The sequence below is a fragment of the Monopterus albus genome, unplaced genomic scaffold, assembly GCF_001952655.1.
Source record: "Monopterus albus unplaced genomic scaffold, M_albus_1.0 scaffold71.1, whole genome shotgun sequence".
Classification (NCBI taxonomy): Eukaryota; Metazoa; Chordata; class Actinopteri; order Synbranchiformes; family Synbranchidae; genus Monopterus; species Monopterus albus.
In genome coordinates this window covers 1,178,423-1,194,201 of record NW_018127951.1, presented here as the reverse complement: position 1 = coordinate 1,194,201, position 15,779 = coordinate 1,178,423, and the positions used below count along the sequence as shown (strand labels likewise).

Below are 15,779 nucleotides of genomic sequence, written 5' to 3'. Positions count from 1 at the left end.
TTCGGGGTTAACAAACTCTGAGTTTCGACAAAACCGCCTTCTTGAAATAGGCCCCTGTTCTGCTTTTCATGCAAACCAAAGTATCAGTATTCCTACTGCTAATGCTAATGCTAATGCTAATACTACAGAACTGCCACTACTACCACTTTTACTTTTATGACCTTGTTGTAGCTGTTTTGTCTTTTTGGTCATTCTGCACCATTTTGTGATCATTTTGTTTCTTTGCAATCAGTCTGCAGCTATCTGTTGTTGTTTTGCATGTCTTCATAGTAGTTTTGAGTCTTTGTGCCATTTTGGTTCTCTTTGCAGTCACTTTGCCTTTATTTCTACAGTAGTCACTTTGCTTGTTACCTGCAGTATTTTTGTGCATCTTTGTAGTATTTCTGAGTCTTCGCAATCACTCTGCAGCTCTTTGTTGTCCTTTTGTGTGTCTGTGTATTAGTTTTGTGTCTCTTTGAGATTGTTTTGTCTCTTTTTCAAATAGAGACTCAGACCCAGGGGCCCTCTAAACTCTTGGGCCCCTGGGTCTGTGCCAAATAGGCCTGCTCAGTGATCAGTCCTTGTCTAAAGATCAGATCAAGGAAGCAGAAAATGTGTGGAAGAGCATCAGAAGTGCTCTTCTCCTGCTGCCACCGGCTCCACTGGGAACACTCACACTACACTAACAAAGTCAAACTAGTTGAAATCTAACAACTTTGGATCAGTGCTGCCAACAAACCGCATGATCCATCACCTGCTGCCATTTGCCAAGCTTCTCAGTTTGAGAAGTTATTGCAAAGTCATTTACAGCTCTTCAGCTGAGAGTCCAGTTCTGTGTGAAAACGTTTCCACATTGCTGGCTTCGGCTCTGAAGTCCAGCAGAACCATGCAGCTGTGCCACCTCCTCTGCTCAGCTGGACTCCTTTTTAATAAGTTGGCCCTAAACAAACCCTTTCCCACTCTTCATTAAATGGTGCTGTCCTTTCTCTGCTCATGAAATGTCCAGCACTGAGACACCAAAGTGACCTCTCAGGACCAGCTCTCACACCTCTGCAGGACTTTCATTCAAAGCAAGCAGAGAGACATGAACCCTGAGCTCACTGATGGACCCAACCTTCTGAATCTCAGCCTGAACTTCACTCTTTGTCTCCCGCCCACTGTGTAACGATCTCTCCCTGCCTCCCCCTTTATCCCTACATCACTCCCCTATTGTTCAGCTAAGACTTGCACAGATTTCATTGCTAAGGAATAGCTACTATTCCTCTAAATTGATAATGAATATAACAAAGAAACAGAGCCCCCAAGCAACAAGTTCAACTCCACGATCCATTCATTTTAATCCAAGTCGATTTAAAAACCGCTTGTTTACAAGGCTGGTCATTCTGTTGCTTCATCTGACAGCAGTAGCTGCCCACACCATCACAAATGTGTGAGCAAATAAAACATGCTTTTATTCCTGTGCCTAAAAGTAGAATCAAATGGAAAATTGTTGAACAAGTCATTCCTAGTTCACAGATTAAGATCAGTTAGGTTTAGGTGACTAAACATTTTCTGAAGGAGCCAGGTGAAGGGAAGCCAACACTAACAGTGTGTTCAGGATGTCATGAAACCAGTTCTTATTTCACTTCATACTTTTTGCAGTATTTATTCACCACCAGCAACCAATATACTAACCTCCACATAACTGTGGAGCAGTTCAGAATCCCAAAGAATTATGTTCATATTTGACAATTAAAGACTAAAGCACTTGTGTCCAGTGCCAACTGTCAGTTCCGATGTGTAAAGTATTGTGTCCTTTAGTGAAGTTGTGGAGGTCAGTGTGGTCATGGTTTGAATTTTGAGGATGAAATCCACAAATACTGGGCAGCGCGGTGGCACGGTGGGTAGTGCTGTTGCCTCACAGCGAGAAGGTCCCGGGATCGCAACCTTTCTGTGTGGAATTTGTATGTTGAAGGATGCTTGTATGCTTGCATGGGTTCTCTCCAGGTACTCCAGCTTCCTCCTACTGTCCAAGGACATGTGGCTTATGTTGATTGGTGACTTTAAATTGCCCGTGTGTGTGTGTGTGTGTGGTTGTTCGTCTATGTGTTGGCCCTGTGACGGACCGGCGACCTGTCCAGGGTGTACCCCACCTTTCTCCCGTTGCCAGCTGGGATTGGCTCCAGTGACCCTATTCAGGACCAAGTGGTATAGAAAATGAGATCCACAAATATTTGACAAAGTATACAATGACATAGTCATTAAACATAATTCAAGGTTTAACAGAATGACCAGATACTATGTGTGTTTGTAGCTCAGATTTAAAAACTTACCAGAAACTTGTTTTCCTGCAGTTTCTCTTCATTACTCTCCTCGTCTCTATTGCATCACTGAAGTTGTGCACTTTTTCAAAATTCAAAAACTTTTAAATGTGTCTTTGCATCAGTTGGCAGTGGCCAGAATCCCATCCACATTTTTCTTTTGTCTTTCTGTGCAGTTAGTTTCACATTCAGTCTTAACACTATTAGGATAGAGGTTCGGGCGGACGATTGGCTCTGGAAAGCATCACAGCTGGAGCCTGTGGTTTATGTCCTGTTTCCTACTGTACCAATAGCCAAAGCAAAGACACTGACATTTACCACCTTTTATATGGTTTGTGCATTAGGACTGTTGGCAGGAAATCCCAGTGTCCAGTGTCAAAGCCAGATGCTGTGTACACTCATCCATCCAGCCTGGAAATAAAAACAACCATGAGTCATGTTTAGTAGTGTGAATTAAAACAGCAGAGTCATTTTCTGCAGAGAACAGTCATCATGCACAGATTGTCTGCTCAGAAAGCTCTTTGAACTGCTCTTCACAGCTCTTAAACTTTCTTTTGTGAGGAGAAATGAGATCCTCTTTGTTTGTGAAGCAATGAATCACAGATTATTGTAATGAGAATCGAGGCATTGTGACATTCAAATAGTGTCCTGATTGTGTGAATTATGAAAGCAATTAGAACAACAACAACACTTTGGCTGATCAACAGGCTATTATCTCTATCCTCACACCCCTCCCTCTTATCCCCCTCTGTCTTTCTCTGTATTTTTGCTCCATGTAATGTGTGTCGGCTCGTGGCATTTCATCGGTGTACTGCTTATGAGAGTTGCATGGAGGCATTTAGGGAAAACAAATTGCTTTTGGCGTATAGCATTGACCAGACTAATCGATCTCCACTTCCTTCTTTCTTGTTCAGTTTGGCTCTTGTTTGTCCTTAGCTCCCTTTACCTTCCCATTCCAATCCCAAATATCTCCCTCCCTTTCTCCTTCTCTCATCTTTCCTTCACTCCTCCCGTCTTATCCCCTTTGCCTTCTTCATCTTCCTTCTCGTAAACTCACAGTCTCCATTTCTGTCCCACCTTGTAGGACTTCCTGGAGACCCTGGAGGACCTAGATTTGAGCTACAACAATCTGGTGGACATCCCCTGGGAGACCATCGCCATGCTGGTCAGCGTCAACACCCTCAGCCTGGACCACAACCTCATAGAGAGCGTCCCCGAGGGAATCTTCTCCAACCTGCACAAACTGGCCAGGTCAGGATCCTGTGAACCGCTTAGCAAGCAGCAGCCTTCAGTCTTCAGATCCATCCAAACCAGTGCCCACATGTAGACACAAATAATAGGAAAAGTATTTATTTATTTATTAAGGCATTTTTCAAAGGCCAAGCTTTACATGCTTTGCTGGTCAGATGCCTTTTACAGTCAGCAGCAATAAACCGTCCAAATCCATTGAAATGTACTGTCTACACACACACACAGTACCCCCAGCACATTTTAGTCAGTAAAAAGCTGTCACACCAGCAGACCATTTCACCAGCATGTCTGAGGGCCTGCAACATTCAGCAGCACATACTGCTCTTGCCTTGTTTGTAACTTGATGGATGTTTTTAGCCTCCTTTAGCTGTAGTTGTACAGGACATGCAGCACTGCACGATGCAGTCTCAGCCACTTTCACCAATCCTATAGACAAGTCTCAAACTCTCAGCCACTTTCACCAATCCTATAGACAGGTCTCATAAACTTGCTGTTCACTACCTGCCTGGTGCCAAATGGCAGAAGCGCACAGCGCAAAACGAGCTGGGGAGCCATACATGTTTAACCCATGTTTTATATAACTGTGTACTTGTTTATTCATAAATCTCTGAGACGTCCATTCACTACCATTAAAATATCTCATACCATCACTGTCTGTGGTAAAGTACAGATCATACTTCAGAGTCTGGTGATGTTGATATTTGGACTTCAGTTTAAGACAGTATAAGAAGAATAAATCTGCAAGTGATTCAGCACATGAACTGTGCATCATCCAGAGACAAAGGTATATGAACTGATGAAAAATAAGACTATTCAGTGCTTTTAGAGGGGGTTTTTGTTTTAACTCAAGCATCAAAATTAAAATAAACAGTGTTGAATTGTATTTGTTCTTTCATGATTTTTAATCCAGTTAGACATAAGAGCAGGATACAGGCAATGCAGCTAAACTAAACTTGCACAGCAAATCCATTCATGTCACACCTTGCTTTAAGGCTCAGGCCGTTTCCACACATTAACAGCCCGAAGATGCCCGGTGCGACCGGCTCCAGCGGAGCAGCTGGGGGTTCATCACTGTGCTCGAAGGCACGTCAATAGGGAATGATGGGAAATGTTACAGCTCAGTCTGACCTGCAGATAGAATGGGGATTTGAAACTGTGACCTCAGACTGCTCCTCTGCTGAGAGGGTCTTTGTTCTGCTTGACCATGTGTGAGAGTGTGTGCACATATTTGCACGCTTCAGACAAATCTGAAGTTATCACTGGCACAGGCTCCTCAAACATGTTGATCGGAATGAATCTGTTTTATATATCTGTCTGTTTTTGATAGAAAACAGAAAATAGATAACCACATTACATTGAACAGCTCTGTGTTGTGTCTAACACTAAGCGTTCCTCAAATGAAATCCAGAAACTGTTACTTTCATGCTATTTTCCACCAGGTCTAGATGGGTAATTTACTATAAGCGGCCAATTAATCACATAAGACATTTGCAAGTGTGAGTTATAAAACCTGAGTGTGAGTGATGCTAAATACATTAGGACTGCGAGGCTACGGCCTCTGATCCTTTCAATCAATAGCAAGCGTGACATCATATCTGGAGCCTTATTACTCCAATACACATTAACATTCAGAGTATTACAGCAAAGTAGAGGCAGACCAGAGACTATATAATGCAGTAACATTAAATAAACATGTTACCTTTCATTATTTAAAACAGCCCATAACTCAGTCTTGGGGCAGGAGTCCTCTATGCTTTGCTATTGTGATCTCGTGCAGTCTAACGGCCATTTGAAACCCATGAGCTCAGCATCACACTGGCTTGTACCAACCTTTTCATTAACAGTTTAGCTTTATAACTGGGTCCAGCTTGGCCTGTTTCCTTCTGATTTCTGATAAACTTCGCCTGCTGTCATTTGAAATAGTTTACCAAATTTATCTTTTTTGCATTTTCATTCCATGGCTGAATGTGCACCTGACCCAGTGTGACCTGCGCAGGCTGGTTAAGTTGTGATGTAATTAGCCTAAATGGCTGTTTTTACCTTATTTAATTGTTCTGATTTAGGGTAATATGCTGTTGTAAAAGGCTAGTTGTAGCAAAAGTATTAGACCTTGGATTGTTATACATAATTCCCATGTTCAATTTCTTGCATATGTAAATTAAAGTACTGGGTCTTTCAAAATAGGCGCCGGTCACAATTTGAGACGTATTGAATTTGGATCTGGCTTGTTCCAGCACAAATTAACCCCTGACTATCCTCCTAATACTGTATACATTTGTAAACACTTTCTGATCAGATTTGCTTTACTACAAGATGTAAAGTAGAAAAAAAGAGCACAGAAGTCCTGCTGTAGTTTTACGCTGACACTGCTGCCAGTACATCTGAGGATGCAGTTTAAGATTTCTTTAAATATATCCAGGGTCCTTGCTGCTCTGGCTCACAGCTACAGTACATCACTGAACTTCTACCTCATTATGAGTCCAGTCGCTGCCTGAGGAAACACTTTTCTGTGCCAACATCATATACAAAATCTTGGCCCGACCCCGGCTTTGCCACAGTGGCCTTCAAACTTTGTAACAATGTCTTTGAACAAATACATATTTTTAATAGAGAATAATACAGGAGTTTTTTTTTTTTTTTATATAGTCACACAAAAACAAAATCCTGCCTTAAAAGACTTCCCTGATCTTGAGAAAAGCAGCTTGGGGAAAATAAAATCTCAACAAAAAAATCTACCCGCTCTGTTTCCAGAACTTTCTGCCACATCTGTTGGCCTATCTTAATGAGTGGATGTGCTCAGCCCAACCAAACCTCCAACCAACATACTGACAGTAACTGGTGGGACCTACCAGAGGCACCAGAGGCATCGCAGCAGGACTCCTAGCCAAAGTCTTTCAGTTAGAAGTAGTCAGCTCTTATCACAAACCAACACATTAAGTTCTCTTCTGGTGCACTCTGAAGGCTTTGGGGGAACGGTACACTGAGACTGAATGAATGTCGGACACCGTCAACACTGCCTGTCTGCGAACACCAGACCAAAACCACTCACAGCATCAAATGGGAAGGAATCAAAGGTCATCAACCAGGAGTCGGTGAGCAGTCGGACAAACATCCAGTAGGACGTTCACACCCAATGGCAGAAACCATATTCCAACAGAGACATGCTAAGAAACCACATGATAACGACTCCATTTGCTTAAGGAAGCCCTTGTTCATTTCCTGTTTTTACTTGTTTTATGGTTTATTGTTGCTGACTGTAAAAGGCATCTGACCAGCAAAGCATGTAAAGCTTGGCCTTTGAAAAATGCCTTATAAATAAATACTCTTGTTATTATTTGTGTCTGCATGTGTGCACTGAGTAATTTAGGCACATGCGGCATCTGAACCCCACTGATAGTCACCAATTTCAATTCACGTCCCAGCAACCAACAGTCATTGACATGGAAGAAGGAACAGCAGCCAAGCATCTCCATGAAGAGTCATGCATTTATTAAAAAGTCTGTAATGGGTTCCTTCTGTTCTGCCCCGTATGGACCAGCTGTGTAACTCTGCATTTGTCCGTACACCAGCACACTCTCAAACATTCGTGCACTGCAAGGCTACTGCCCATGAAATAACATAATTGAAAGTTGTAAAGTGCATCATAGATGCTCGAGGCTCTCGGCAGCTATTAACTTCTTGTTAAGTCATCACTGTTGCTGAGTATTTCTGGATGGACTTTGGGGTAAAATAGACTTTCCTGTGTTTGTTGCTGACAACAGTACATGATTGAATCTATTACATTATTACCAGGTAAAGTGTTTTGGTAGGAAAGTGGCTGTTCAGTTCCCAGAGATGATGAGCGGCTGCAAACACACCTCGACATATTCGTCCACTATCAGATCTCAGCAGATATTTAATCAGAGACTTTATGCACACTGCTCAGAAGCATAAAAGTATCATCCATTCAGCTGCCGGTTTTACATGCAGGGAGGTAGAGTAATAGGACCCCAACACCCGAAACAAATGAGGTTCTCTACACTCCTTGCTCACAGTGCCAGGAGGGATGAAGATTGTTTTTTGTAATTACTGTAAATCCCGTTGCAATCTTGAAAGTATAAGAGCATCAAAACAACAACAAACTTCTGAAGTGCACTGATATCTATACTGTCAAGAAAAAAACTAAAGAAAGAAAGAAACCACCACCACAAATAGAGTAGGCTCAGAAATGAAATGTACAAAATTGACTTCAAAGACTCCTAAACACAACACAACACCCACTCTGAAGATTAGAAGTTATTAGTCTCTGACAGACTGTACTGTACAACTAACTGACTGTATTGTGTTCCTCCCTGTCTCTGCCTCTGGGTTGGACTTGAACCAAATGAACAGGCCTTGTTCAGCCCCACGGCCTTAAGAAACAGAACTCTGGAGAAATATTAAGTCAGTCTATTTTCTTTTCATTATATATACACATATATATGGTTCACCTGTGCTGCTAGGCGTTCCTGCACTGCTGTTGATCATGCCTGGACCGGGCGCTGTCCAGCTCGTCATGTTTCTGACTCACTGTCTGCTACAGTGATGGTGGCTGGTTCCTGTTCTGGGAGATTCCTGTGGTCTGCTCTCAGGCCCTGCAGTCACTGGATGCTGGTGTCCTGTGTCTTCTCTTCCTCCCATATGCTCTTCCAGTTCCAGTTTCTGCTTTCACTGGCTCTGCTCTGACTGTGTTGCTGTACTGTAGCTGGGAGTACACCTTGGATGGTTCTTTGGACAACAGGGCATTGACCCTTTTAGCCTCTGTCTCTTTGATGTATCTCTTTAGCCTTGCTGCAAGTGCTTCATATGTTTCATACTACCCCCTCTCATTGGGTCTGCTGTTGTAGTAGCATCTCATCAGATCCAAGGTCTCATCTCTTGTCCATGAATGGTTTGTTCCAGTAGCCCACTTATATTGTCAGATTGTTCTGGTTCCCCAACATCAGGCTCCACATTCAAAACCAACTATGTGTTTTAAATGGTGACTGTAAGCTACTTTTAAGCTTCACCCAATCATTCCCAGAAAGGTACTGAGGATGTGACTTCAATGGTAGCTTTGAAGTATTACCAGTAATGTATAGGGTTGGCTTCATATATCCAGCTCTACTTTAGCTCCAATCTAATTGATAGAATGTCCAAATTAATTCTATTCTAAGTTTAACCAAACTCTCTTCTGAAAATTATATTCAAATATTTTAATGTTGGGAAGTTGTCATTGTATCATTTTGTTATAAATGTACTTTATATACATTATCATCAGACAAGTTGATGTCTGCTCTTCAGTACATGGCTATAGTATACAGACTGGTCCCTATGTCTGTGTGTCTGCCTCTGTCCTCAGGCTGGACATGACATCCAACAAGCTGAAGAAGATTCCTCCAGACCCATTGTTCCTGCGGATCCCAGTGTATGCTAAGATGAAGGGTTCTCCTCTCACATCGCTGGTGTTGAGTTTTGGCGGGAATCCTCTGCACTGTAACTGTGAGCTGGTCTGGCTTCGCAGAGTGACCAGGGAGGACGACCTGGAGACCTGCGCTTCGCCTAAAGATCTGGCTGGCAAATACTTCTGGACCATTAGAGAGGTGTGTACAGTTATGCTAAAGCCACAGAAGCCTAATATCATGTCATAAAAGTCAGATTTCAGAAGCAATGACTGGCCACAGCATCCTGTCACAAAAACATTAGCATTATACAGGTAATCTGGGTCTAAACCCTGTGATCTACAAGATTCTGCCTTGGTTAAGGTACTTAAGTAAAGCTGTCTTTGCCTGGAGCTGTAAGTGTCTAAACAGAGTGTTTAAGAAGCCTCTGACTGAGCTTGTTACCTAAGAATTAAAAGCCAAATATGTGTACTTCTTGATAATAGAAATCATCTTTAGCTGCAAATATGAATTTGTCAACAAAAAAAATCATGTAACATGCTAGCCATAGAGACTGGCTACACCCTGCAGCCAAATGTGTTTTTCTGCTGTCCTAACTTTGGCCCTTTTGGATACATAACTATAATCACTTTCTCAAGGACACATCAGCAGGGCACATGGTTGGTGTGTCAGAGGGTGGCCACTAAGAGGGTGGAGTCATTGAGTTTGATATGCAAAAGAACATATTTCTGCCTTATATTCAATAGTAAAATTAGAAGAAACATAGAAGGGTTATGAAACGTCCCGGTTTATGTTGCAGCAAATACACAGGATCTGGTTTATTGAGCCACAAAGATAATTGAGTATAGGGGAAATTAAGCCATAAAAGGCAAAAATAAAAAAAGATGTGGCCTCGACTTTGGCCTTTATTCATCTGCATATGGTTTTATTGCTTTGTTTAACAGTGCACATTAATAAACATTACTGCCAGCATAGCAGTAACGTTATTTTTCATCCTAAGTCTCTGGAGACATGTTACAAAAACAATCTAGAAGACTGCATTAAAACTGTTTTTTAATAAAATATGGGCATGAAGAACAATAAAGCAATTAACCCTGTCATTCCCAGCATTACACCTTCCTTCTTTCCACTGGTTAAGTAAAGCTTGAACACAAACCAAATGACATGTTCCTCTGAATAAAATTCAACTTTCTTGTGAAAACCCAACATTGGACTCACAAATCCAGAAGCAGGGATATCAGCTGAATGAAAACTGGTTACAGCATGTGCAGGCAGTTCTTGTGAATGTACAGCTCAGCCTGGGTGATTACTGACTTAATGTTTTTCATTTTCTGAGGGGTACACTGCTATCATACACAGTCAAGTCTTGCAGACTTCTCTGCTGCTCTGGGCAACTAAAGGTCTGAACCAGTGGCGGCGTCCTTTGCACAAAGATAGTGGGACAACGAGTAACATACAAATTTAAGTATAAATAAAACAGTTTTTGGTCTGGAACGAAAATGATTCTTGTCGGTAATGACATCATATATCTGACAGAACCGTATGTGGCATTATTAATTATGTGTCTGCATGAATTACAATCAAGAACACAACTCCACACTGCACCTTTGCACGGTGGAGGGTTAACATTTTTGCTATTGCTGATATACTGATGATCCACTACCTTCATATCAAAGCTAGCAGACACAAAAGACATTATAGAGCAGCTCAGAGAGCACAAGGCATCACTGACAACGATGTGTTATTGCAGTATATACTGTAGTTGTGATTAAGGGTCAAGGGGCCTCTAAGAGATCTGCTCTTCACCACACACCTGGAAACCTGCTTTTATACAGCAGCAGAACTACTATACTTGGGGAGATAACAGCAGACTTAAGTGGAGTGTTTCAAGATGTTAAAGAGGATGTACAGAGGGCTTTGCTTTACCAGGAGATCATCAGGAGTCTGTCTGAGAGTTTCAGTGATGGGCTGAGGTGCACCCCGAAAAAAAGATGGGATTAATTGGTATCATCTTAGAGAGGATGATGTAAAGACCTTTGCCTCGCCCCGAGTAACAATTGTTCCTCCTTCAGAGCGGTGCTGTAGTATCACTGTAAGAGGATTAGACTTGTACAGAGGTCGATCCAGAGACCTCGGTGTCACCAAAGTGTTCAGGCATATTAATGCTCAGAGACTTAATAGCCTCTCTCCCACTGCAAGAACAAGGATGCAGCCGCTGCATCCATCAGAGGTCAGACATTAGCCATTAGCTTCCAAGGTAGTGCCTACTTTGAAGTCAATAAAAGTTGTGGCAGTTGGCTTTAGCTCGACTTTCAGAGTTAGACAGACAGGCCAGATATTTAAGTCATCCATGAACGAGGGAGTATTCATACTGTTCTCATTCCAGTACACATTCACATACATTCACACTTCCACACAGTCACACCAGGGAGCAGCCTCGATCAGTGTTTTACTTTTGACCACAGCAATTGAGGGTCAGGCTGTAATACAAAGGTGCAGTACTAGTGGTTTATGTGAAGCTGGAGCCCAGCAGTCATGAGGTCTACAATCATCTCTGCTGGTAACAAGACCCCAGAAGCAGCCAGGATAGAGTGAGACACACTGAGTGAGAGGAATGATGAGTAAGCCCTGGTAAGCTTCAGCTGGCCCTGCCTGGCCTTGCAGTAATACTCCACCAGGGGCTTGCCTGGCTTTATACAGACTGAGGTGCCAGTGGGTGGTTTTAAGTAGTGCAAGGGCTGAAAAACTCTGAGATCACTTAATCTTCATGTGCAAGCAACTGAACAACTTCTGAACCTCCACTGTCAGATGCACATACTGTACCACTAGAAATCATTCAGTGTCCGTATGCAGATAAATGGGCAGAGCAGGTGGAGATTTGGATTTTGCCCCTGCTGAAGTGGTGCGTTTTTCTCTTAACCTCTTGGATATTTTATCTCACTTGTACTATAAATCAAAAACTATAGTTTAAATCTCAGCAACTCTTCAAATACAGTTACCAACATTGTTCCGTTTGATAGTACTGTACTTTTACTGCAGTTTTTTATAATAGAGTTTAGGGAATGAACTCCCAGTGACATGCCACATGCTTGAATTTTTGTAATGTTAATCTGTGCGAGTTTATATATTTGTTCTGTTTTTTGTCTTCTAACAGGAGGAGTTTGTCTGTGAGCCACCCATGATTACTCGTCACACCTCCAAGATGTTTGTGATGGAGGGGCAGGAGGTCAGCCTGCGCTGCAAGTCCATCGGAGATCCTGAGCCTTCGACGCACTGGGTCAGCCCTGATGGAAAGCTTATTGGAAACACGTCCAGAACCATCTGCTATGAGAACGGTTCTCTTGACATCCTCAAGGCCTCTGTCAAGGTAGAGCAGTGCCTTCATTTTCTATGACTATGGCTGTGTGCAGGCTTAGCTAGCTTTGTAGAAGTCTTACTCTGCTTTTTTTGTTTGCCTTGTTATATTGCCTTTGGTATAGACTCCAGTGCTTAATGATCTAGTGTATAGATCAACAAGTGCAACATTAGGAACCTGAAATACTGTAAATTTGCATGTCAGCTAGTCAGTTGCTAGCTTGTTAGCCATGCAGAACTCTTGAGCTCCATCTGTTTTATTACATTAAAAAACATCTTTGCTCAAATGTTTCACTTCCAAAATGTGTGAGTCATATTCTGTTATATTAGAGAAAGTTTTAATGCTTTGATATAGTTACACAAATGACCCCTTTATAGGATATAAAAGTACACGTCTACACCTTTGGGGGTAGCTGATTTGTTTTAAAGCACTGGAAATGTTCCTTCATGAATTAGCTGACTGAAACATAAACAGTATGTTCAGTATAATTGGTTTCATTGGGCCAGACTCACATTATAGCAATGATAGAAGTTAACCTTTGGTTTCCAGGATTCTGGAAAGTTCACATGCATAGCGTCTAATGCAGCCGGGGAGGCCACTGCTCCAGTGGAGTTAGTTGTCAACCCATCTCCACACTTCGATCCCAAACTGGACCCTGACCCGGGGCCTTCAGACATCCCCACATCAATCAAGTCCAACGTCAGCGGAGGCCAGGTTCGGTCCGATCAGCAGAGGGTCAGTGTGTCAGATCTGACATCCAGTTCTGCTATCATCAGGTGGCCCCCGCAGAATCACATACCAGGAGTCCGCATGTACCAGATCCAGTACAACAGCTCCACAGATGATATACTCATATACAGGTGAGGGTGTGTGTGTGTGTGTGTGTGTGGCTGCTGTGGGTTCGATGTGTTCATGAGTCAACTAATGTCATCTGACAGGATGAAACTGGTCTGGCTGCAGTGACTTTCTTCTCAATGTTTAAACCTGAAGTGGTCCTGCCTCTGTTGGCCTGACTAAAAGACAGCATGTTCCCAGTACAGATGCTCCACATTAAATCAACAAATATTCAAATATAAATATGCATAGATAATTAAGATTGCACAGTTTTAAATTGCATCTGTAATGCGGAATAGCAGCTTTGGCAGTGGTACAACAATAATTTGTTTATTTAATATGGCTATGGCTGTGGGTAAAAACTGTCTCTGAATCTGTTGGTGCGTGTTTTGGTAGCTGACGTCTACCAGAGGGTAGCAATTCAAACAGGACACACCAGAAGGATAGTGGAGCTAAAGAGTTTAAACTGATTTTTATTATATATGATGGATGACAGATCTCTTTATTCTGATTGGTTTTCAGGCAGCTATCTGCCTATAGTTCTCAGGTGTCTATATTGCAGCCAGTCTTGCATATGGCGGCCATATTGGAGGTCTCTAGGTCACTGGCAGCAGCAGTGGTAGTACATAGCTGTGTTTGTGTGTGTGGCCTGCTATTTCACATGTTGTGGGGATGTAAATCTGTTTACACACTCAAAGTGTGGGGACAAAAAGCAAGTCCCCAAAATGTAAATCATTGCATTTTAGAGTGATTACTGTGTTTAAGGCTAGGGTAAGTCTCCTGGAAATGAATGCAAGTTAATGGAGTGATGGAAACACAACAGGTGTGTGTGTCATTTGGTAATTTGACTGACTGTTGAATTTTTTTATTTGCATTGAGATTCTCTGCATCTGGTCCTTACATGATAAAACAGTGGAAATGCATGTTTTCTGTTCCTGTGTCTGCCTGTGCTACAAACATGTCATCCCAAGTGTGGGTAGTTATCACCAAGCTCTTCCTCGCATACTGTAGGAGCCTGTATCACAATTTTTTGGGCAGTTTCCAGTTTTTTGGGAGTGAAAAACAAAAGATGAGTGAACCAGTGATTTGGCTTCCAGCAACAGAAGTGAAATGAATTCAGTTGTTTAACTCCCAAAGGATTTTTTAAAAGGTGGTTAGTATTTAGAGTTTAATCAGATAATATTATAATCACGTTTATTGGCCAAGTATGTTAGACACACAAAGAATGTGTCTCCGGTACAGAACTGAGGCAGCCATCTGCAGCACCAACTCACACACACCAGTGGTGGTACTGTCCCTGAAAGGCACTGTCCTGGCCATCGGGGCAACCTGGGGCTCAGTGTCTTGCCCAAGGACACTTCAACATGTGTATTGGGGAGAATGGGAAGTGAACCGCTGAGCTTCCAGTTAGGAGACAACCGCCCTACTTCCTGAGCCACAGCCGCCCCTGTTAAAGTAAACTCCATCCTAAAACACAACACAACAGCTTTAACTCTTGGTGATTATCAATGCACTGCGGTGCACAGGTGTAGCTGTGGAGGGAAAAGTCTGCCTTAGGAAAAACAGCTATTAATGAAAACCCTCAATTTCACTGCACCGCCTGGTGTTATGCTTTCAGCCACGCATTACATATAGAGACTATGATCAAGGGTCCACAAGGAAAAGTGAGGATTCTCAGCAGGGATCAGGCACCAGACAGGTTGAGACGACAGAAAAGAAATGTGATAATAGAAGCTAAGATGAAGGTTGGCGGATCCTGTTGGGAAATCAAGTCGCTACAACAGCAAAAGGGTGGAGATGGAAAAAGAACTGTAGACTGCACAGTGGGAAATAAAGGATGTAACAGCAAAAATATAAAAATTAATGAGTGAAGCAGGACAGAACTATTTTAAAACAAAGACTTTGCAGGGGAAAGAATCACTGCTGCACACACTTGTTTGCAACATCGACCTTTGTAGCATCCAGTAAAATCTGCAGTAAAAACCATAAACAGATACTTTGCATCAAATGTAATGTCCTCGATAAAGACATGGTGCTTTCTTCAGAAGGTAATGAGCAGTGAAACTTGCCTGAGGGAAACTTCTGGTGCATCTCCAGACCTGAGGCCTCCCTCACCACGCTTCACTGATCTGCACATTCTAATCACCAGATGTGGATTTCGGAGCATGTTTCAGGCTGAAGCTGCCAAGTGGCTGAGTGTGGGACTTCTATCGGCCCATGACACTGACTGACCACTGGATGCCCCCCCCCCAGCCACTCTGTAACCTAGCAACATCATTCAGAACGCATAATTGGGTGTTATTATAAAGCATTTGGAGGGCTGACAGATGACAGTTTGAAATGTGTCCACAGCCTCAATTCTCATTTTTACCAAAACCCAGAAGCACTCAAGTGGCCATTTTCTGGCCTTCAATTGGAGAGAGCAGAGCGGCCAAATGGATCATCTCAGATTGAACTGTGGGGGCGACCTAATCATTTTCCCACTGCTGAGGGACTGTGCACTCATAGCAGACTGTTAGAACCAGGTAGCCTGATGGAGCAGGGTAAATCCGATGCCCCGACCTCTTTATTTGTTTTTATCTCCACCCACAGGAGTATGGTGGGCTCATGACTAATTCTTCATTCATGTGGAATTACTGTCTGTCCCTGCCCTTTAGATTG

At 42.6% G+C, this 15,779-nt stretch overlaps 1 protein-coding gene across 7 annotated transcripts in view; it reads left to right on the top strand.

The window, feature by feature from the left end:
* LOC109963241 (leucine-rich repeat and fibronectin type III domain-containing protein 1-like protein) overlaps positions 1 to 13,148 on the top strand; it is a 242,384-nt gene extending 229,236 nt beyond the window's left edge. For all 7 annotated transcript variants that reach the window (XM_020605601.1, XM_020605602.1, XM_020605603.1 and 4 more), the window contains 4 exons: positions 3,364 to 3,530; positions 8,890 to 9,130; positions 12,084 to 12,296; positions 12,834 to 13,148. In XM_020605601.1, the coding sequence (XP_020461257.1) occupies positions 3,364 to 3,530; positions 8,890 to 9,130; positions 12,084 to 12,296; positions 12,834 to 13,148 (936 nt within the window). The remainder of the gene's footprint in view (positions 1 to 3,363; positions 3,531 to 8,889; positions 9,131 to 12,083; positions 12,297 to 12,833) is intronic.
* The last annotated feature ends 2,631 nt before the right edge of the window (positions 13,149 to 15,779 follow it).